This window comes from Halichoerus grypus, chromosome 7 (assembly GCF_964656455.1).
Source record: "Halichoerus grypus chromosome 7, mHalGry1.hap1.1, whole genome shotgun sequence".
Taxonomy (NCBI): domain Eukaryota; kingdom Metazoa; phylum Chordata; class Mammalia; order Carnivora; family Phocidae; genus Halichoerus; species Halichoerus grypus.
The window spans coordinates 91,291,536-91,315,800 of NC_135718.1; the positions used below are offsets into that span (position 1 = coordinate 91,291,536).

Below are 24,265 nucleotides of genomic sequence, written 5' to 3' on the forward strand. Positions count from 1 at the left end.
TTAAAGATTTTATTTATTTATTTGAGAGAGAGAGAGAGAGGACAAGTGATGGGGAAAGGGAGAGAGAGAGACAGAGAGAGTGAGAGGCAGACTCCCTGTTGAGCAGGGAGCCCGATGTTGGACTTGATCCCAGGACCCCAGGATCATGACATGAGCCGAAGGCAGGTGCTTAACCGACTGAGCCACCCAAGAGCCCCTAGAATTTTACTTTTGTTCCTTATAGTGCATGACACCTGGTAGGAGAGAATGAACTCAATTTTCTACTCCCACGGGTAGCAGGACCCTCAATTTCTTCATTTTGATTCCTCCTTCACAAATGCATGTATCTCACCAGACACTAATTTCTTTAAGCTGCTATGATTTCTTGTTCCTGGAGCTCCAGCACCCAGCTCTAGGCACATGGCAGGCATACACACATTTGTCAAGGTGCAAGACAGTGACACACTGCTCGTGGTTCTGCCCTGATCTCAGAGCAACAAGCAAAAAATTGAGTTTAGCAGTTACTCCCGTTAGAACCAGGGAGAAGAGATACCTTTTCTCTCAGCACCCTAAACTCAGAGAGAGTTAAACTGTCCTAGAATCCTTCAGGACATTTTTAATTTACTGTAGCTTTTACAGGGCTAGTGCATGAGGCTCGATAAATGTCAATCCTTGAGGCTGTTAAAACAGCAGATGGCACTAGAACTTGCGCCGTCAACCCTAGATCGCTCTCATTCTTTTTGAGGGTGGAGATAACGTGGCAGGATGGAAAGCAGACGGGATTGGGGAGATACAAATCTGCACTGAGCGATGTGTGTTTCATGATGTAACCATCACATGAATACATGTGAAAACACTATATACACTGCACGGGGAAGTATACAAGGGTGCATTAATATTACTTAAACCCACAGAAATCCTCAAGAGTTAGGCAGGTCACGTCAGTGGGAAGACAAAAATCAGTCTCTCCTTGAACCGGGCCAGCCTCTCAGCAAAGCGGGTTAACAGCCAAAGGATTTCTTTGTTCCTTCCCCACCTTCCCTTGTTCGCTTCTCAATTCCTGCCCCCTCCGCACCGCTGCCCCAGCATGCCCCAATTCACACCTGTCCTTTCAAAACAAGGTCTGCTTTCAAATTTCAAATCCTCTATAATACACAGTCACTGCCCAGTGGATTTTGATTTTTAAATCCGAAGGAATGAGTTTTTAGAGTAAATTTCAGTTACTGTGTCAGGCAGATAGGGGAGGGCTTTTAGAACCAGAAGAGCTTTCACGTAGGGACCTCTTAGACTTCCCAAAATAGACGGCCGTCTGCTTGTGGGGCCAGACCAACCTCTCAAAGCATTTCACATTGTCGCTTTAAAGCAGTTTTTCTCCCAGGGTTCAAATAAACTCTCTGAGACGCTGTGTTGGTGTCATTTTAAATTACAAGCTTGATCTGTTACCCTCAAATACAGTTCTTAGGGAAGATTAGTTACAAAGAGTTGTCAGTACTTTCAAATGGCAGAAAAAATTACATTGTAGTAAAACTGGAATGAATTTTTTACGCGTGAGATAATTTTCTTTTATCACCAGATGGAGTTACTCCAATTCATGCAATAAATGACTATTTCATTTTTTAAAGTTGCCCTAATTTTTCTAGTTGAGATTTCATGCTTATTTTAAGTCAAGATATCAATATGCTCCTGAGCTCACCTCACACTCCCTGGGAAGCAGTGAGGACACACACGGTTTGTCTGACACTCCCTGGGCCCCTGAGAACCCCATATTCTGTTTCAGTCCTTGTGCCCCAGTGTGAGATCTTCAGTTTCAGCAAATGTGATGCTATGGTATTTAGGACTTCGATAGTGACCTAAAAGAGGTGAACAGGAGGGAAATTCTGATTTATCTTGACATAAAACTGGCAGAAATCTCCACCACCAAATTCCTGTAACTAGAAATCACGAGGGTTAAACAGAAGAGGTTTGTCTCTGATGGGGATGCCCCTCACAGCGGATTTGGGTAGAATATCTTTTCTAGAACCACGTGAGATAGTACCATCAACATTTTACATAGTTTACATACCATCTGAATACAAATTCTTAAAATTTATAATAGAACATTAAAATAATCCTCTAATAAAATCAGCCTTAAGTATAAGGAATCTAAATTTCACTCTCTTGTACACTTCTAAATAAATATCTTTGATCTATAATTCTTGAAAATATTACAGTTTATGGTGACATGATAGAGACAAGTCAAACAGTATTATAAGTGAAAATAAAACATCAACTTAAAAATTAACAAACCTAAAAATATACTGAATTGAAATTATAGAAAATCAAAACACTAAGTACATAGCAATTAAATATGTAGCATTGGGATAACCGAACGCATGCTCAACAACAGACTACCAACTTATATAAAAAGCCCTTTAAAATTCATATAATCTAAATAAATAAGCAGAAACACACAGGGAGGTACTGTACCAGCCAGTAACAACTAGAAAGTAATTTCTCCCTTTTTCTTTCAAACGATCCTAACAAAAAACATGAAATAATGGTCACTTGCTAAAAAACTAGAATTCATGTGTTCTGTCTCTGTTAAAAGGCTGCCTATGCTATAAAAAGCCAAAGCAAGGTTTTCTAAATGTTAGACCGCTGTACCTTAGAAAAGGAAATGCCATCAAACTGACAGATTGAAACAAAAATCACACACTTACCTATTTATGATTGATTGAATTTTCGCTGAACAGCTCCATAAGAGGTCTAAATCAAGCCCATGATATGAATGCACATTCAAACATCTGAATGTGTGATTTGTTAATACTGAATTATATATCGTGATTTAATTTCATTTGCCAAAGTAGGAGTTTATTTTACCTAAGACCAGAATTAAAACATCTAGAGCAGGAACTATTATCTTCTTGATCTTTGTATTCTGGTTCTTAGATTCTCAGAACCTAATAACGTGCTCACCTACTGAGAAGTGAGTCCAGCACTCAACATTCCTCAGCAAGCACTGAATCCATGATGAAGCTGGGTGCCTGAGACTTAGAGGGAGCTCTATAGTTTTTCCTCTTTACCTCTAGGCCTGTGATTAATTTCTGGCTAGTTAATCAAATTAATTGTCACAGATCTATCACAGTGTCTGATTTCAGGGCCGAGATTTCTACCACTCATCTGTTCCACACTTAAGCCTTCTATTTGTGCCCACACATTTATAGTCAGGTTCAAATAAAGATCATCTTTGTTATTCTGGGTCGGGTATTTGCTTATGATAACCATCTGAAACAGACATGCATGCATGCACGCGTGTGCGCACGCGCGCGCGCACACACACACACACACACACAATCATTTCACAGATGAACAGAATCTGGAAATAATGCACAAAGCCTAAATTACACAGTTCCCAAGGTTAACTAAAAAAAGACAATGAAACCGTAAGGTAACTCCTTTTGATTATACACAAACTTATTGCATGATGGCTGGAAGCAATGTCTTTGGACCAACAAATGTAAACCAAGTGTCCTTTAACCATTAGCTTGACAAGGCAGCTAAAAATGGTGGAGCTCCAACAATGCCCTTGAGATTCTGCTGGGCATAGCTCGCTCCCCTAGGAAGTAGCACAGAGTGGGTGGATGTGCTCTCCAAAGACCATTCCTTCCATCCACAATGCTCAGGGTTATTCTGAGAGCTCCTCTGGATTACCATTTCAAGCTGCCATTTCTGGAAGTCCAGGGCTCCTCGCTGGGGGAGGGGATGCATGTTACAGAACTCTGAAAATAAAAGCCGTTTAGAAAGTTTCACTCTTTGATTCTCACTGCCAGCATGCCTGTGCCTCTTGAGTGCTGCTAGGAGAGGTAGACCCAGTGTTTCAGTTCCGCCATTCCCTGCAGTAACTTAGTGTAATAGAAGTCCATGTTATCCGCAAAGTCTGTACAAACGGGCGACTCCATGTCGCCAAAAGTGCAGTACAATGCGGTTCCTCCGACACTCAGGAAAACCGTTGCTATGCACAGCAAGACCAGTAAAATACAGGAACCACCTCCAACTTCATCTGCAAATATGAGAACAGAGTAAGGTTAAATAGGTGCAAAATGGAAATCCCAGTGTCTGCTGTCTTCTCACTGGTCACGGTAAGTAGACATTTCTAGTTAACCTGAGTCCTCCAGGGGCTGGAGTCACTGACAGAAAGCTAGTGCATGTGAGGACTGCGTGGGACCCACCTGACAGTTACCACAGACACACACCTGTCAGTCACCACACACACCTGTCAGTCACCACAGACATACACCTGTCAGTCACGACACACACCCGCCAGTCACCACAGACACACACCTGTCAGTTCCCACAGACACACCTGCTAGTCACCACAGACATACACCTGTCAGTCACCAGACAAACACCTGTCAGTCACCACAGACACCTGTCAGTCACCACAGACACATATATCTGTGGAGCCTGTCAATGCTAAAATGAAAACTAGCTCATTTATACAACGAATATAATCGCTTCCATTAAAAAAGAAAAGAAGGGCAGTACTTCTCTGATGTGCTCATAGCCTTATTTTAGAGTACAAATTACAATCTCAATATTACAATATCTTTGGAGTTCACATCAGGAGCTCACCTTAAAGCAAGGTCAATTTGATATTAAACAATAAAAAATTGTCTTTGGGTGGGATCACTTTTGCATCTCACTTGATTTTACTCGTTTTTTTTTTTTTTTTATTTGAGAGAGAGAGTATGAGAGACAGAGAGCATGAGAGGGAAGAGGGTCAGAGGGAGAAGCAGACTCCCTGCTGAGCAGGGAGCCCGACGTGGGACTTGATCCCGGGACTCCAGGATCATGACCTGAGCCGAAGGCAGTTGCTTAACCAACTGAGCCACCCAGGTGCCCCTCATTTTTTTTTTTTAACTGTATTTATTTGAGAAAGAGAGAAAGCGAGCAGGGGGAGTGGCAGGCAGAGGGAGAAGCAGACTCCCCACTGAGCAAGGAGCCCGATGTGGGATTCGATCTCAGGACCCTGGGATCATGATCTGAGCCGAAGGCAGACACTTAACCCACTGAGCCACCCAGGTGCCATTATTCAATTTTATTCTTACCATTTAGTGGAACAGCGATGGTCTAGCTAGTACAGTGATTTCTTTTTATTTTGCTTAATGACAAGCAGGCCTGTTTTTAATAAAAATGTCCTTATCGGTCTCTCTATATTAAGAAAATAGCTATTCTTTGGTTGGAAAGCCTTAATGATCATTCATAATTAAAAATTTTTTAAATTTGGAAAAAGACTGAAAAGTTCTTTGATCAGCATGATGAGAAACTACCAGAACCTTCTTGGAAGGTGATCTGGCAGTATCTATTAAAACTTTAAATTAATTTATCCTCCTGGGCACCTGGGTGGCTCAGTCGTTAAGCATCTGCCTTCAGCTCAGGGTCATGATCCTAGGGTCCTGGGATCGAGCCCCACAACGGGCTCTCTGCTCAGCGAGAAGCCTGCTTCTCCCTCTCCCACTCCCCCTGCTTGTGTTCCTTCTCTCACTGTGTCTCTGTCAAATAAATAAAATCTTAAAAAAAAAAATTTATCCTCCTGACTGAGACATGTTTGACAGCGAGGGAGTGTGGGGGGACAAAGCTGAGACAACAGGTGTAAACCAGGACCGCCTCAGGGCAGCTGGACCCTATCACTTAGTCCAACAAATTCACTTCTGGGAATCAGCCTACAGATTAGCACATCACAAACTAGCATATTTACGGGCATGTTCACTGTGACAAAGTCTGTTAGAGCATAAAGTTGAGAATAACTCAGTTATTCCAGTAATAATGGAACAATTAAATAATCATGGGACATTCATATAATGAAATAATATGCAATTGTTTAATAGAATGAAGTAAGTTTAATATGTTCTCTCATAGGAAGACATCCAAGATCAATGGTTAAATGAAAAAGAAGTGACGTAACAGTATAATGAACCCATTTGTGTTAAAACAAAAAACATGTATGTGTCAGTGTGTCTATACACATGTGCACACATATATACACAATGTGTCCTGAAAAGATGGTAAGAAACTTCAATTAGTACTTGGGGGAAACCCTCAAGGGAAGATCAGAAGACTTGACACTGTTTTACTTCATTACTGTGCGAGTTGTTTTTTTTTTTTAAGATTTTTTTTTTTATTATTAATTATTTATTTATTTGAAGACAGAGACACAGCGAGAGAGGGAACACAAGCAGGGGGAGTGGGAGAGGGAGAAGCAGGCTTCCCGCCGAGCAGGGAGCCCGATGCGGGGCTCAATCCCACGACTCTGGGATCATGACCTGAGCTGAAGGCAGACGCTTAACGACTGAGCCACCCAGGCGCCCTTTTTTTAAGATTTTATTATTTATTTTAGAGAGTGAGAGAAAGAGATAAAAGAGAGCATGCACATGTGGTGGGGGGGAGGGGCAGAGGGAGAGAGAGAATCCCAAGCAGACTCCCTGCTGAATGCAGACCCCGACATGGGGCTCCATCTCACAACCCCAAGATTGTGACCTGAGCCGAAACCAAGAGTTGGACTGCACCACCCAGGTGCCCCATTACTGCATGAGTTTTTTCATGATTAACATATGTTACTTTTATGATAAAAAAACCCCACATTTTATAAAACATAATATAAACAAAATAGACTTTTTTGGAAGATTTTACAGGATTATGTGAATATATTCTTCCTGTAAAAATTCAAACACAAAAACATCTAAGAATCTAAGGGACTCTGTTTTTCTCCTACTCAAGCATATTCCTCTCCCACCCCAGAGGCAAACACACTCTGGTGTGTATCCTTCCAGATCAAAGACACAGTTTTCAGGATTCTTACTTTTTTTTTTTTTTATTTGACAGAGAGAGACACAATGAGAGAGGGAACACAAGCAGTGGGGCAGTGGGAGAGGGAGAAGCAGGCTTTCCGCTGAGCAGGGAGCCCAATGTGGGGCTCGATCCTAGGACCCTGGGATCATGACCTGAGCCGAAGGCAGATGTTTAGCTGGTTAAATGTCTGCCTTCAGCTCAGGTCATGATCCCAGGGTCCTAGGATCAAGCGCCAAGTCAGGCTCCCTGCTCAGTGGGGAGTCTGCTTCTCCCTCTCTCTCTTACCCCCCTTCCGCTTGTGTGCGTGCTTGCTCTCTCTCTAATAAATAAAATCTTAAAAAAAAACTTTAAAAATAGGATTATGTAATTATACTTTCTATGATTTACAAATTTATAGTTTAATAAATTTTAATAGTCAATAGGTTTGATAATTTATATGCATCCATGCAAATATATTTTTCTACAAATGAATAAGTACAATATCATTACTGTAGTTCTTGGGGTTTTTTTGTTTTTTGTTTTTTTTGGTCAGTTCAGCTTTTTTCACCCTCTTTTCTGTTTTTTTGGCATCATGCACTCTCACCCATCTATGTCAACCATCTAGTACATGTAGTTTTCCATGTTTTTCTTCATAATCCTATATTTCTAGGTGAACATTCTTCACAGTTTATTTTAAACATTTGTCTTGTTTGTTTTATCGACAGGTGTTAAAACTGTTTAGAGCTTCGTGGCTAAACCAGGAGGCCTCGAGGCACAGGTGGCTGCCGAGCAGAAGCTAAGTGACCGGGCTAAGACATGATGGCCACCAAGTACGTAGGAACATCATCTGTACATCTGGGGCTCCTCTTGGTAAGCAACGATTCAGTGCCATTCGTGCAGAGAACCAAGCACTCTCTCTGGAGAAGCCTGGGTGCAGAGGTAAAAGGAGGGATGGGAACAGATCGTTTCCAAGGCTCCTTTATAACCATAAATTGGAAGCTTTCTTCTGTAAAAATTTAGAGACCTCTACTGCTGCCACTTTATGTGCCTAGAAAGCACAGGTATGTGTTTACTCTGTTATTTTAGCAATGCTGTTATTTTATAAACTTGAGAAGCCCCCTGAAAAGCGCTTGGCTGTATTTCTTCTCACCCTTATTGACCTAGGCCTCGGGTAGCCCTAGCAACCACCACACACACACACACACACACACACACACACACACACGCACATACACGCGCGTGCAGGAGGGAAGGGTCAAAGGTGAGCAGCAGTGTTACAGTGCTGTGAGGCACTTTCTCCTGTAGAGTCATGACGAAATCACCGGAGGGGGGCGCCTGGGTGACTCAGGTCATAATCCTGAGGTCCTGGGATCGAGCCCCTTGTTGGGCTCCCTGCTCAGCAGGGCATCTGCTTCTCCCTCTGCCTGCTGCCCCCCTGCTTGTGCTCTCTCTCTCTCTCTCAATCTCAAATAAAATCTTTAAAAAATAAATAAAATAAAAGCAAAAATACTTAAAAAAAAAAAATCACCAGAGAGTATCTGAATACCCTTGTAATCCAGAAATATTTCTCAGACCTACAAAGGAGGAGTATTAATGGTCACTAAAAAAAAAAAAAAAAAAAAAAAAGGCAATAGCAGGCTCACTTAAAAAAAAAAGTATTAAACAGGAAATTGAAATGAGCTCCAAGCAGACCATCGGTTGAGATAGGGAGGCCAGGAGTTGAAGTTTACGACTTGCTCACTTACTTGAACCAAATGCTCAGGAATAACAGAATTGCTGATGATCATTTGATTCTACGTGTTTCTTTACAGAATATAATAAAGCAACGAAGTACACATGTTCTTTTTACAAACGCTATTACCAAACACACTCTCAGCCAATCCAGAGAGGCAGCTCGGTGCTAGACGGACCCCCACCCCCGGGCGCTTTACCTTGATCTAAGTCATCATCAATCTCCTGGAACCTCACTCTTCGTTTCGATGGTTTCTGCTGCATCTGGGCAGGATGGTCTCCTACACCCTCGTTCCTCTTCTTTAATATAGAGACCAGTCCTTCTGCAGGGACAACCTGTTGGAGATAGTTCACATGGAACAGTAAAAAGGCCAATTCTACTCAACAGGCACTTGAATTTCTATTATAGGTTTATCCAATTCCTACAGAAAAAAACCCATCACAATTAATCATCAGAATTGTTACAACAAAATAATACTTTTACTCTAAGCAGAAGACCACAAAATACACACATCTGAAACTCGAGCAGCTCTCCCACATCCCAGGGCCGACTCCCCGGCCCGGGGTCTGACGCAGCGCGCACGGACTGGAAACGAGGCCCTCTGTACCCACCCGGCTCTCGGCTCCACGTCCCCGGAGGGCATCTGTAAAATGATCACTCACAGCCCCACTCTGCTTAATCATGAGTGCTGGCGTTTGCTTTATAACAGACGCTGGTGGTCCGCCACTTCTTTTTCCATTCACCAGCAATTTTTAAGAAATGAACATGTGAGATGCAAAATATATTTGATGCCATGAACTCAAGAACCCGAGATGGGGAGTTCCATGCTCTACCGACTGAGCCAGCCAGATGCCCCCTGATGCCAACTCTTAACATCAAAATGGGCAGTAAGCTCGGTTCCTCTGAGACACTATGTATTTATGAAATTATGCTCTACTGCTCACAATATTTTAAGGAGTTCTCTTCTGGAAAATCTCGGAGCCAGTTTCTTAGGGATATGTTACTTTGTAATATGCAGAGGTCGGCAAACTATGGGCAATAGGCCAAAGGCCCCTTGCCTACTTTTTGTAAATAACATTTAATCAGAACACAGCCAAGCCCATTCATCCACATACCCTGTAGGGCTGCTACAACCGCAGAAATGAGTAGCTCCAACAGACCCTAAAGTCTAAAATGTTTACTATTTGGCCCTTTGGAGAAAGAGTTGGCTAGAATCTCCTGTCCCCCACCTCTACCCATTTCTATGCTGCCTCCGTCCACCCCTTATTTAGGAACAAAGACAAAAACAAAACCCCTTGCCATTTAGGAGTTAAGAGACTCCACGGTGTAGGGAGAAGGGGATCAGTTGGTCGAGCCACACTAGGAAGAAAAGGTGCCCCCCCCTCCCCACCCAAGCAGCAGGTTGATTCAAAGAAGTTAACCTGTGAGTTGGCCTGATGGACAAGCTGTAGATGATGACATAGGTGGGCATTGTGGGCCTAACATGCAGATGTCAGTGACTTGCTGGGAGCAGGTCACTGGAAGCTGAAGGCTCTGCCTGTGATGTCATTTATCTGATCGATGGCATAAAATACTTAATGCGATTTCCAGCTCCAGCCAGCCATCTCTGATAATGTGCTATGCATAAATATTACTGATCCTGTTAGTTTTTTTTTTTATAACTCAAGGCTTTTAGGGCCAAATGACTCAATATAATCTTCTACTGGGCTTCCCTGAACATGGGTCTCAAAAAAAAAAAAAAAAATCAATGTTAGCAATTTATTCTTTTTATAGGAAATGTGTATTTCAGGTGATGTCCTTCTTTTGAGAAAACCAAAACACTTTAGTGACATTAAAACGGAACACACAGGGGCGCCTGGGTGGCTCAGTCGTTAAGTGTCTGCCTTTGGCTCAGGTCGTGATCCCGGGGTCCTGGGATCGAGCCCCGCATCTGGTTCCCTGCTCCGCGGGAAGCCTGCTTCTCCTTCTCTCACTTCCCTGCTTGTGTTCCCTCTCTCACTGTGTCTCTCTCTGTCAAATAAATAAATAAAATCTTTAAAAAAAAAATAAATTAAATAAAATAAAATGGAACACACAAATATGCAAAGGAATATAGTCTTTCAAATGTTTCTTTAGAAAGCAACAACATCAAACACTCCCTTTATCCAACATTAAAGAGCCCCTTTCTGCAACAGAAAAGAATGATTTTACCTTTTAAAAAAAAAAGAAAAAAAGAAAAAAAAAAAAAAAAAAGAATGATTTTACATGTACCATACTGAAACGGAGAGGAAAAGAAGTCCTAATAAGTTTCTGAAGAGCAAGAGATAGAAAATGGAAATGACTTTTTTTTTTTTAAAGATTTTATTTATTTATTTGACAGAGAGAGACAGAGCGAGAGAAGGAACACAAGCAGGGGGAGTGGGAGAGGGAGAAGCAGGCTCCCCGCGGAGCAGGGAGCCCGACGTGGGGCTCGATCCCAGGACCCTGGGATCATGACCTGAGCTGAAGGCAGCCGCTTAACGACTGAGCCACCCAGGCACCCCTGGAAATGACTTTTAATGGCTATATTACTACTCATGAGGTATCACTGATATTCTTTTTATTTTTCGTAAATGTAGGAAAAAAGGGGGCGGGAATCTTCATAGACTATTTATTTTCACGATCTATTTTCTCCATAAAATAAAGTCATACATTTACCTACAGCAAATTCACCTAAAACCATAAGTGTTTTCAAGTTGCTTTAAATACTAAGAAAAAAAAACCAATCCTATTAAAAATTGTGGGGGGGAAAAAAAGAATAAGTGTGCGGATCAGCCCCAGAGTGGCGTTTCTGTTACCTTTATATCTTTGTGATACGAATTTTCAATCTGTAAATTCAAGAAACAGACTCAAATCATAAATCAAAAGACAGTGAATGTGAACAAAAGTATATTGAAGGACTCAGCGGAACTCTGAAGTCATCTAGAAAAACACAGATGTGCTCCCAAGACCCAGCAGCCAGTCTTAGCACACCGGCTGGGAGGCCCCTACCCTAGCCCCTGGTTGGCCTCATCTGTGGCATCTGGCTCTGGAAGTCATGCCGTTAAGGAATACAAGCCTTCCCAAGTGGCCCCACCTTATTTACTGTGGGTGGCGATGAACTTTGGCAAGTTTTTGAAAGAGGGGAGAAATTACGGTTGTGTGGGATGGGTCAACATTCTGCTGTGACACCCTCCCCCACCCAACCCTTACTTCTTGGCTATAAATCTAACCACACCTTATACATTCTTTCCTTTTCCTCTTCCACCAAAACCCGCTTGTTTCAGCAGGCGCACCCCAGTGTGAAGTGAGGGTGTGTGCTCTTTTCTCTCCTTTCAGTCATGTTCAGGGACCTCCTCCGGGAATCTTTCTTTTCTCAGTGCCCTGCGGTCCTACAGTCTATAGACCCAGAACAAGGGATGGTGGGACCAAGTTTAGGCACAGGAGATGAGTGCCCAGGGGGAAACTCTTAGAAGACAGGTGGGTGTGGTCCTTTCTGTTTTGGCAAGAGTTTTCGGCAGGGGTCTTAGAACCTACCCCCAGCACAGAAATTCTATCTACCACACCAAGGCAGTCAAACATAAAAAGTTTAAGAAACAACTTTGTCAGAGTTTTCCTTGATTCTGTGGTAGAAAGGCAAGTAAGCCAAAGCAAGGTCAGGGTCTCAGTTTGGGGTCTCACTCAAAAGACTGCCAAGTGTTTCTAAGTAGGTAGAGAAGATGATTTAGGACACATGGAAACATGTCTTCTCCAAACTGCCCTAAAAAAAGTCTGAAACCCTTCCCCCACCTTTCTTCTTTTAACCACAATGTCAGCATTAAAAGGTTAATTTTTAAATCTCAAAACAATAAAGCTTTTATTTTTTAATTTATTTTTAAAGATTTTATTTATTTATTTGACAGAGAGAGAGACAGCAAGAGAGGGAACACAAGCAGGGGGGGAGTGGGAGAGAGAGAAGCAGGCTTCCCACGGAGCAGGGAGCTCGATATGGGGCTTGATCCCAGGACCCTGGGATCATGACCTGAGCCGAAGGCAGACACTTAACGACCGAGCCACCCAGGCACCCCTCAATAAAGCTTTTAAAAACCAAATTTAGGGGGCGCCTGGGTGGCTCGGTCGTTAAGCATCTGCCTTCGGCTCAGGTCATGATCTCAGGGTCCTGGGATCGAGCCCCGCGTCGGGCTCCCTGCTCAGCAGGAAGCCTGCTTCTCCCTCTTCCACTCCCTCTGCTTGTGTTCCTTCTCTCGCTTTGTCTCTGTCAAATAAATAAATAAAATCTTAAAAAAAAAAAAAATTTAGTTTCCCACTTCAATTACGAAGTTTCTTTCCTATCCAAACAAAACACAACAGCCCTTCCACTGAGAACAAAAAGAACGTCTAAGCTGTAATTAATGTAATTGTCGCTGGTGGTACTCCATGAATAAGTGAAGAATTAAAAACAAAAGCAAAACAAAACATCCATCTGGCCCAGTCCTGTACACTTGCAAATAAATAGTTCTATTGCACGTCCCCTCAAATATCAATGATTGTCTTAAATAGCATTTTAAGAATTAACTGATCTAAAAAACAAAATTATTTTGCAACTCTACTGGCACAGTAAATCCTAATGTGACAAGGAAAACACTGAGAGGACCTTGCCTTTAGAACTGCCTCTGCAGGGCGCCTGGGTGGCTCAGTTGGTTAAGCGACTGCCTTCGGCTCAGGTCATGATCCTGGAGTCCCTGGATCGAGTCCCGCATCGGGCTCCCTGCTCGGCAGGGAGTCTGCTTCTCCCTCTGACCCTCCCCCCTCGCATGTGCTCTCTCTCATTCTCTCTCTCTCAAATAAATAAATAAAATCTTTAAAAAAAAAAGAACTGCCTCTGCAAAAAATTAAAGGAGAAAGCAGATACCACGTAATATTCCTCTAATGATAGAGGCTCGCCCAATCCAGAATTTCAAGGCTGGTGAATTTTGAACAGGAACACATGCCTGGGTGTCTCAACAACTTGAGAATTAACATTCACAAATCATATTCATATATTATAAGTAGCTTACACGCCAGTGATTTCACTCTAGAAGGATGTGTCAAATTTACCACCACTGTTCAGTGAAGGGACGCGATGTTCCCTGCCTGCTCCTTTAGATTTGGGCTCCATAATAAGACCTATAATTTGGCGGATCGGTACACATTTACACAACATGCCATATTTAATCTTCACAACTCTATCACACAGGCATTATTAGTCCCATTTTACAGAACAAGCCAAGCTCAGACAGCTAATATAACCTGCTTACATTTGTCGCACCAGCTACTGGCAGAGTTTGAATATAAGCTCATTAAACCTCTTGCCATTTTCTTTATGTGAAGAGATCTTATTTCCTATGACTATTAAAATTTTGCTTAGTGTCGTCTGTTATATGTTGCAATTAAAGTGAGATGAACAGAATTTTCAAATAAACCTAAGCATTTTCTTTTGTCTTTCCAAAGTACTTTATATCTCTAGCAACAAATCCTTACCTTACACATCGCCCCAATTAAGAGATGCTTCAACTAATGGCTAAATCCATTGATCTAGGGACGTGGGGGAGGAGATGGGTAGATGAAAGATCCTTTGTGTCATTCAATTAATCTGCAAGTAGATTAATGTCATGGCTCCTAATACAGCAAATTAATATTACAAGTCACAGCTGGAGCAAGAGGAGGTGGCTACGGGGAGGAAAGCCATCTTCCGGAAAGAACACGGTGGGGACCTCTGACCCCACACTGCTGTATCTTACAACAGTGCAACACGGAGAGAGCAAAAAGGAGGAAAAAACAAATAATGACAAAGTCTGTCAATGCTGAACTTTTAAAAGATGAATTTAAAAGAGGAAAAAGGTTTTTAAAAAAATAAAAATAGGAGTTAATCATGTCTCTAAGTTTCTAAATTAGGCACTACCTCGTGTTTTTGTAATTTGCTTAACGGGACAATTTCGTAAGTACAAAATAGGAAAAGAAGTAAGAATGTCAAGAACTACGCCACTTTTTAATCCCCAGTAAATTGTTTAAATAGGTAGATTCCAGAACAAAACATTTAATTTTCCCGCCCTCAGAAGTGCATCTTCACCATATCCACTGCTGCGACCTAAATCCCACCCTCACTACTTCTCACCTCAACTGTGGCAATAACCTGATGGGTCTCCTTGCTTTGGCCCCATCTCCATACCTTCTAGTCTCCACGGAGCAGCCAGGAAGCAGATCAGGTCACATCTCCTGCTCAAAATTATAGCTTTCCACCACTGACTGAATGTGATTCTGGTTCCTGACCCTGGTCTGGAGGCCCTACAGGCACCGGCTTCAGCCTCCCCGTCTTCCTGAACTCTCTGCTATTCTTCCCCTTGTTCACTGTGCCCCAGCTGTGCTCTCCCAGTGCCTTCCCCCAACCTGGATTAAAAGAGCCCATTCCTTCACCCTGCCCACCAGCTCCGTCTCTCTCCATTCCTCACCCTGCTGAGATTTAGGCACAGCCCTTACTGATATCTGAGCCTACACTGTTTATTTTTTTATTTTTATTTTATTTTATTTTATTTTATTTTATTTTATTTTTCTAAGTAGGCTCCATGCCTAATATGGAGCCCAACGTAAGGTTTGAACTCATGACCCTGAAATTAAGACCTGAGCTGAGATCAAGAGTCAGACTCAACAACTGAGCCACCCAGGCACCCCTACATTGTTTATTTATTTTTTTTAAAGATTTTATTTATTTGACAGAGAGAGACACAGCAAGAGAGGGAACACGAGCAAGGGGAGTGGGAGAGGGGGAAGCAGGCTTCCCACGGAGCAGGGAGCCCGATGCAGGGCTCGATCCCAGGACCCCGGGATCATGACCTGAGCCGAAGGCAGACACTTAACGACTGAGCCACCCAGGTGCCCCTACATTGTTTATTTTTAAGTGAACTTATTTATTATGTGTGTCTCCCTCTAGAGAGTAAGCTTCACAAGAGTAGGGACCTGACCTGTGTTCGCTGGTGTGTCCTCAGTTTCTAGAATATAGTAGGTGCTCAACAAATATGCCAAAGAGAAAATGAATACACAGATGAGCAGTTTACATATAGACAGCACCTAGCTTACACTTATTTGGATAACATAGATCTTCCCCTTAACATAATCAAAACTAAGTATGTTTTCAAAGGTTATTTATTTTTCTAAGTACAGTAGGTTTAAAAACAAAAGCCTTGCCCTTTATAGGTAACTGTTATTGACAATAACGTGTTGGCTTTGTAGAAAATACAAAAATGTATTCAATAGGATCCCCACCCTTAAGGAGTTTGCAATTAGTGTAGAAGACTGTGTGTGCCCTATAGTAAGAAGGAAACAGAACAGCCCTAGACAGGACTTCAGGAGGCCAGGCAAGGACGGGAACCTCCCCCCATCACTCTACAACTAAGTCATTCATTTGCTTCTATTACCTGACTGGCCCCTCTGGGTACCAGTTTGAGACCCCAAATTTAGTGCTAACCTAAGACCATTTGGAGGGGGAGACCAAGGTGATATGAGGAATGGGAAAACTTACTGAGGAGCTATGGCAAAAGTCCAGGAAGAAGCAATAAAGATGTAAATTAAAAGAATGATTACATGGAAAAGAGAAGCCGGGTGCAAGAGACTCGACAATCAAGAGGTGCACTAATTAGAAAGTTTAGAGAGCAGGACAAGGGTGCCTGGGTGGCTCAGTTGGTTGGGCAACTGCCTTCGGCTCAGGTCATGATCCTGGAGTCCCGGGATCAAGTCCCGCGTTGGGCTCTCTGCTCAGTGGGGAGTCTGATTCTCCCTCTGACCCTCCCCCCTTCATGTTCTCTCTCTCTCTCTCAAGTAAATAAATAAATAAATCTTAAAAAAAAAAAGATTTAGAGGGCAGGACAAGAAAGAAAGGCAAAGATGAGACCATCTGGCACAAGAAAAGGTAGGTCATTCCTGGATAATCCTTGGGAGGCTCTTTGGACTTTGACATGAGCCCTGGGTCAACCATTGCCCATGAAGTGTCTTCTGTGATTGGAAGACTGCATTTTCTCCACTGCAAGGAAGTGGGGCTTGCCCTGCTCCCCTGCAGAGAACAGCCACGATCACTGTTTCTAAAACCCTCCTTTGTGCAGGATCCACAGACCAGGTACCTACAGGATTTCATAAACTGCTGCTTAGCCCTGGCCTCCCATCTTAACTCCGTGTGGAATCCCACAGTGGCTCGTCTTCACAAGACTTCCCTATCCCAGTGATCGAGCCAAGAGACAGAGATGAAGACTGCACGGAGGGCACTCTGAGGACACAGCATCTCTGAAGATAAATCATACAGCAACTCTGGGTCATCAGTGTTCTCCCCATCATAAAGTTTAAGGTTTTGTTTCCTGAGACACAGGGAGATCTGAAGACATCTAAGTAAATGTTGTGATAAAGACAGAGCCAGGAACACGTTTTGCCCTCTTTCAGATCAAGAACTTTTTAGAGCCCCAAGCAGTAGCAAAGTGGCGTCTTCCCCAGCTATCATGTCCCCGCAAATAGATTACACATGTATATATTAAAAAGAAAAACGAATTGTTTATTTCCATAAGGCGTATCATGCTGCTAAAATGTGCTCACGAAGGGGATCTCTTGAATTATACACTATGATTATTTTCAATGTGAAAAGACAGATTAATTTTTTTTAAAGGTTTTATTTATCCATTTGAGAGAGAGAGAGAGGGCACAAGCAGAGGGAATGGCAGGCAGAGGGAGAGGGAGAAGATGTGGGACTCGATCCCAGGACCCTGGGATCATGACCTGAACCGAAGGCAGATGCTCAACCAACTGTGCCACCCAGGTGCCCCAAGACAGATTAATTATCATAAAATTTACCCAATATTCAATGTCACTCATTCAGAAAATAAAACAACTCCCTCATCCCCACTCCCTCATGGAACAATCTACCAAAAGCTGAGTGGACTTTTATTAGCAATATGGTGTTGAATCATGATACCACCTTGAATTTGAAGAATATATTTCTTGTCTTAGGTTTGATGCTAGGAACAGCTGAAGAGTTTTTTTTTTTGTTTTTTTTTTAAGAATTTATTTGAGGGCGCCTGGGTGGCTCAGATGGTTGAGCGTCTGCCTTCGGCTCAGGTCATGATCCCAGGGTCCTGGGATCGAGTCCCGCATCGGGCTCTCTGCTCCTTGGGAGCCTGCTTCTCCCTCTGCCTCTCTCTCTCTCTGTCTCTCATGAATAAATAAACAAAATCTTAAAAAAAAAAAAAAAAGAATTTATTTGAGAGAGAGAGAGAGTGTGTGCGCAGAAGTGGGGGGAGGAGCAGAGGGAGAGAGAGAAACAGACTCTGCGCTGCGTGTGGAGCCTGACATGGGGCTCAATCCCACGACCCTGAGATCATGACCTGAGCCCATGTCAAGAGTCGGACACTCAACCAACTGAGCCACCCAGGTGCCGTAGAACAGCTGAAGGGTTTTATTTTTTATTTTTATTTATTTCAGCTGAAGGGTTTTATTTTTTTATTTTTTAAAGATTTTATTTATTTATTTGAGAGAGAGAATGAGAGGGTCAGAGGGAGAAGCAGACTCCCTGCCGAGCAGGGAGCCCGATGCGGGACTCGATCCTGGGACTCCAGGATCATGACCTGAGCCGAAGGCAGTCGCTTAACCAACTGAGCCACCCAGGCGCCCCTCAGCTGAAGGGTTTTAAAGAGAAGATAACACAACCCTCCCAGGTTCCAGAATCAAGCAAGTCAATGATTTACTGGCATTACCAGGCTCCTTGGGGAAAGGGAGTTTGGGTTCTGACATTAAAATGATCATGTCAGAATATTACGGGTATTACAATAAGATTTCATCTTTTCCCAAAAACTAGGATAGTGAAATTCAGCCAACAGATAACACCTGGACACCTGTTGGGAATGCAGGCTTTACACACGGAGTGTCCCTATCTGAATTTTCAGTCATTGCATCTGCGATGTCGTGGTACACACAGCAGTTACGTAAAAATTACTGAGGAGGGAACAAAAGAGTGAATCTCTCTACCTTGCTGACGCTGCACGTGTGATAAACTTCTCATGTTAAAAATCTATGAAATAGGGGCACCTGGGTGGCTCAGTTGTTAAGCGTCTGCTTTTGGCCCAGGACATGATCCCAGGGTGCTGGGATCGAGCCCCGCATCGGGCTCCCTGCTCCATGGGAAGCCTGCTTCTCCCTCTCCCACTCCCCCTTATTGTGTTCCTGCTCTCGCTATCTCTCTCTCTGCCAAATAAATAAATAAAATCTTTAAAAAAAAAAATCTATGAAATGAGCCTCAATGTTTTTGATGCTTTTTAAAAGAGCAGGTTACACTTCTGGTGAGAGTGTGTAATGGTCTTTTTTATGTAAGAAAGAACATTAGTGCTCCAGACACTAAGCTATCATTCTACTTAGCAAAGTTATTCTGGATTTAAAAATTCTCCTCAAACCCAGAAAAGTTTCATTTACACATGTCTCTGCATCACTGAATTAAACTAGTGTAGATCGTTTTAGTTCTCTAAGAGATTTTGCATGAATTGTTTCATCTGATGGGATGAACCTGGTTGTTTAAAGGACACAGCAAACGCTCCTGCTGGGCTGGTAGTGGCTGCCAAGGCCCAGGAGTGCCGCAGACAGAGCTGAGCAATGCAGGAGTAGCAAGAGAATGAGAGCAGGAAGACCAGCAAAAAGGGAAAACATGGCAGTGAAAGAACATTCCACCATAATCACAGAGGTCGGAAGAGTGGGGAGTAGTGAGGAAATCGCTAAGAGTCACTCACAGGAGAAAGGGCAGGGTGGGAAGAGAGACCAGAGAGCTCCTTATGGCACAGCCATGTGGACACTATGCTCTGTATCCCCAACTCACCCAAGTACGGAAGCATGAAAAATATTTTAAAAACAATTCCAGTAAAATTACCCAAGTGAGCCCCCAAGAGATGAAATCAGAAGTTCATCTGATTCCTCGCTGTATCCTCAGCACTTGATGGGAGATAGCCTTAGAATTCTGTTGAGAGCATGCAACGGTGTTTGGATTTAAAAGAAGTTTGGGGGGGGGTGCCTGGGTGACTCGGGTCCTCGGATCGAGGCCCATGTTGGGCTCCCTGCTCAGCCGGGAGTCTGCTTCTCCCTCTCCTACCCTCCCCCCCTCTCGTGCTCTCTCTCACATTAATAAATTAATTAAAAAGAAGAAGAAGTTTGCACTTATAAGCAAACCCACTATCACCTGGACATTTTACTTGGCCCAAAACTTCACTCTTAAGGTATTAAGGAAATTGTAAGCATTAGTGATTTTTTAGTTTTGAAATTCTATTCTTTTCTGTTTGTTTTCAAGATTTTTTAATTTATTTGACAGAGAGAGAGAGAGCACAAGTAGGCAGAGCAGCAGGGAGAGGGAGAGAGAGAAGCAGGCTTCCCGCTGAGCAGAGAGCCCGATGCGGGGCTCGATCCCAGGACCCTGGGATCATGACCTGAACCGAAGGCAGACTCTTAACTGACTGAGCCACCCAGGCACCCCAAGTTTTGAAATTTTATTTTTTTATTTTTATTTTTTTATTTTATTATTTTTTTTTCAAGTTTTGAAATTTTAAAAACTCTTTTCCTAACAGGGTAAAGCAGAATTTATTGATGTATCCTCCTCAGAATGGAGAAGGAAATATTCGGAAACAGTCTGTTCAGCATTATCACAGGAATGCAAATTAGTTTTGTTAATTATATGTAGCTTTTGAGGTTCTTAAAACAGCACAACTTAACAGATCAATAGAATTTTAGGAAAGGGAACCATCACACATAAAAAAATAACTTCACAGGAAAGACAACTTTAAAAATGTGAATAGTTTCCACCACCTGCTAGGTATTATCCAGTAGGGAAAACTGACGTTATGAGGCTGAGGAAGGAACACTCCGCTTGGTTGTAATACAACGTGAGTTCAACAGCAAACCCCCACCGTAAGTGTTCTGCAAAGCAGGGAGATGCAGTAGGGGAGCTCTGACCCTTTTTCACTGTTTATACCTAAAAAGGTAAAATTAGACCTTCTGTCTTTTCCCCAGATGGTCAACTTGACTATTGGTGTGAAAAGCGGTGGTCAGAGAAGGCTGACCTTGTGGTATTACAGCTAGATTTGAATCCAGGTATGACTTCTGTTTCGATGGTTCCCTGTATCAGAGGCCTGGTGAAAATAAACAAGGGAAGGAATGCTGGGTCCAGTGCTTTACTACTGGCTCTATTTAATTTTTTTTAAATGAAAACACTTTTCTTTCAAATATTTTTTTTTATTTTTAAGTAATCTCTACACCTAAGGTAGGGCTTGAACTCACGACCCCAAGAGCAAGAGTTACCTGCCCCACCGACTGAGCCAGCCAGGTGCCCTCTATTTAATTTTTTTTAACTTTAAGAAAAAATTGTGGTAAGATACGTCTACCATAGAATTGCAATTTTAACAACTGAGTGGCATTAGTTACATTCATAGCGTCGTGCCACCACTACCAGTAGCGACTTCTAAAATTTCCATTCACCAGACAGAAACTCTGCACTCATTAAGCATATGAAACAATTTCAAGAGAAAATTAGGAAGAAAAAAATCATAGTTTATAGAGGGCTGACTTGTAAGTGGTAATAAAAATCTGGTTAAAATAAACAAATGAATGAATACCGGATCAAGTGCTTTACTATTCTATCCAACTTTGTCAAGACAAAATGAAGACTAGTTGCTGGGGAGCTGATGAGAGGCGGCAATGCAGGGAGCCAGTGACCTCACACCGATGAAGTGAGCAAGCTCCCACAGCGCTCCGCCTTCCCGGGCACTCTGGTGCCTACTTTGGCTCTGTTGCTTTTCCAGTTTCTACTCGAAGTTTGTTCCTCCCCCACCCCCCCACCCCCAATGATGATGCAGAATTAGAAAACAATGGCTATAAATGGGACTTAAAAGCTGACTTGGAAAAAACTGTAAGATGAAAAACAGGAAGAGTAGCTGGTATCCTAATTTTCAGGGGAGGAAACAGCAACGTGGAGAGGTCAGCAGGAACTCTGTAGGGCTGCTAGCTGGTGGGTCCGTATGTGACCTCAGACTAAGACCTCTTTCCACTATACAAGGCCACCTTCCCAGGGGGCTACAGTTTGCATATGGCTTTTTTTTTCCCTTAACTTTTTTTTTTTAAGATTTTTATTTATTTATTTGAGAGAAAGAGAGAGAGCACAAGCAGGGGGAGCGGCGGAGGGAGAGGGAGAAGCAGGCTCCCTACTCAGGACTCGATCCCAGGACCCCAGGATCAGGACCTGAGCTGAAGGCAGACAACTTAAACAACGGAGCCACCCAGGTGCCCCTTTTTTTCCCTTAACTTTAAAAAATTTTATTATCAAACAAAGGAGAATGGTCATCTTGATCCTCTCTGTCATTTTTTGTTTTGACCGTCTTCATTACTGTTTGGAGAAACTTTGGATTATGTATAACATTTGACTTAGTCAAGCAGTAAGTATGAAGTTTGTTCAAACCTACAGCTTACAAATTAATACTACAAGAAAGAGAAGATTCACAACGTACAACTTAATGACTTAAAAATCCACCCAGTATCTCCTTGTCCTACTGTATTTTAAAATGTTTCCTTTGTTCTGTTGTACTGTTTTAAAGAATTAAAAAATATATTAATAATCATAAGAGTATTATGAGGGAAAAAAATGAGATTTCCTTACAAGAATGTAACTAATCTTGTCTTGATCATAATTGCCAGAACTGTCAAATAAAAGTCACAGCAGTATAAAAAACAGTGTTCATAACACTTACTGTCCCCGGAGGCATGCAATAAAAGTTCCTGAAGTATAAACATCATGACCAAAAGCCATCTTATTCAATCTTATTCATTTCCTATTCAATATGAAAAATAAAACTACTAATTATTAGAAGTTTAAGTTAAATAGATTTCCCCCTCATGCTGGAAACCGGGGAAAATTTACAAAAACAAGGCACTATTTAGTAGAGATGTGCTTTTAAAATTTCATTTTACTTTTAATTGCACTTCTGTTAAATCCCATACTTACCTCTGCAATCTCTATCCTTTTTGCGAGATCATCAAGAGAAAGACAGCTCTCGTCGGAAGGCAGATCCTCCTGCAGACTGTAGGAGGCTTCTTCAGGAGAAAGATCTGGAAGAAGGTCCGAGTCTTCCTCCTGGTTGTCTTCACATGACAGGGAGTCTTCAGTCTCTTTTAAGCATCCTTCCAACAGGCTGTTCAAATAGTCTTCCGTCTCTTTACTGACGTGCTTGTCCTCACCCCCCCTCTCCTCGGGGGCCATACACACCTCTGGACGCGCCGCACTTAAGTCAGACACTTGATTACTCTCACGAAGTGCCCTCTCGGAGCGCTCTGGGTCCGGCGGCCCGCGTGGTGATTTTCCATCGCTGTCTGTGAGATCAGGTTGCTGCAGCTCACTGAAGTCCCTGTTCTCAAGGCGGTCCGTGGGCAACGCCTCAGAAGCATCCTTAAGTGGCAAACGGAGTCCCTTTCTTTGAGTCCGGGAATACTGTCCCTCGGAGGCGGGCGCCGGAGCTAAGAGGTCAGAGCCGGGTGAGGTCAACGGCTCTAGCATGGACTCGCTGGGGAGCAACGCCGCGGGGGCTGCGGCGGGGGCTGCGGCGGGGCCTTCGGCTGCGGCCACATCGCGGCAGGCCTCCGTCTGAGGCCGCTGCGGGCGGCTGTCATCCTCACAGGCGTCCTCCGAGCGGCTCCCGGCCGAGGGCCAGGGCGGGGCGTGCAGCTCCCGCGCGGCCGCCGCGCCGCACAGCGGCTCCTCCGTGTGGCGCTTCCCCGCAGTTACCAGCAGGCTCGGGGGCTCGGCCTGCCTGTCCATAGGGTGACAGCCCGGGCTGCTCTCCTGGCTTCTCTCTTGACGCTGGCTTTCTCCCCTTGGCTCGGGGCCAAGACAACTTCCACTCTCTGAAGACAAGAAAAACAAGTTGTTTTAAGGTTCAAAACAACACTTGGCATAGGAGGGAAAAGAAAGGACATAGGTGAATTAATACGTGTGACACAACAAAATTTGAAACCTCTCCAGTGCAAATTGCATCTGCTTGGATTAATAGTGTATTTAGAGAGGAAATACTCTATGCAGTCAATAACCCTTTACCTATACAAACTAACAGAGATTGTTCATAACATGTTAAGAATATGAATACGTAATTTAGTCTTCGTTATCGTTGAAAAAGTCATTTTTCAAAGGTTGAAAGATATTTTTCTGAACTTTATTGGTTTTCTATACTTCCTTTCATATTTACCCTCCATTGAAAATAATATTTATACTGTTATTTTTATGGATTTTTCAGTTTTAAAGACTACCTATTGTGGGAGAAGAGGATTAGTTCTCTCAGTTCTTGCTATTCCTTCCCCCCAATGATATATTATTTCCCCTCCTCTAGCTTCCCACTACAATTCAACAGGATTCTGGGGCAAATTAATATTCACGTTTACCCTGCTATGGCTTTGTAAATATTATTCACAACTGACCCACACTGTGTACTAGGATACATTTTCCTTTCTCATTTCCACTTTATTTTGCATGCTGTTGATAAAACTGCCTCATTCCTTCATTTAAAAAAAAAAATCCTTGCTGGGGCACCTGGGTGGCTCCAGTTGGTTACGTGTCTGCCTTCGGCTCAGGTCATGATCTCAGGGTCCTGGGATCGAGCCCCGTGCCAGGCTCCCAGCTCAGCAGGAGCCTGCTTCTCTCTCTCCCCCTCTGCCCACCCCCCCCCAGCTCATGCTCTAATAAAT

At 43.0% G+C, this 24,265-nt stretch overlaps 1 protein-coding gene across 2 annotated transcripts in view; it reads right to left on the reverse strand.

Moving 5' to 3' along the window:
- Positions 1-1,384: 1,384 nt before the first annotated feature.
- Positions 1,385-24,265, reverse strand: part of CNST (consortin, connexin sorting protein) — a 112,843-nt gene continuing 89,962 nt past the window's right edge. For both annotated transcript variants that reach the window (XM_036110980.2, XM_036110981.2), the window contains 3 exons: positions 22,536-23,431; positions 8,718-8,853; positions 1,385-4,018 (listed from right to left, as the gene is read on the reverse strand). In XM_036110980.2, the coding sequence (XP_035966873.1) occupies positions 3,813-4,018; positions 8,718-8,853; positions 22,536-23,431 (1,238 nt within the window). In that variant the 3' untranslated portion in view covers positions 1,385-3,812. The remainder of the gene's footprint in view (positions 4,019-8,717; positions 8,854-22,535; positions 23,432-24,265) is intronic.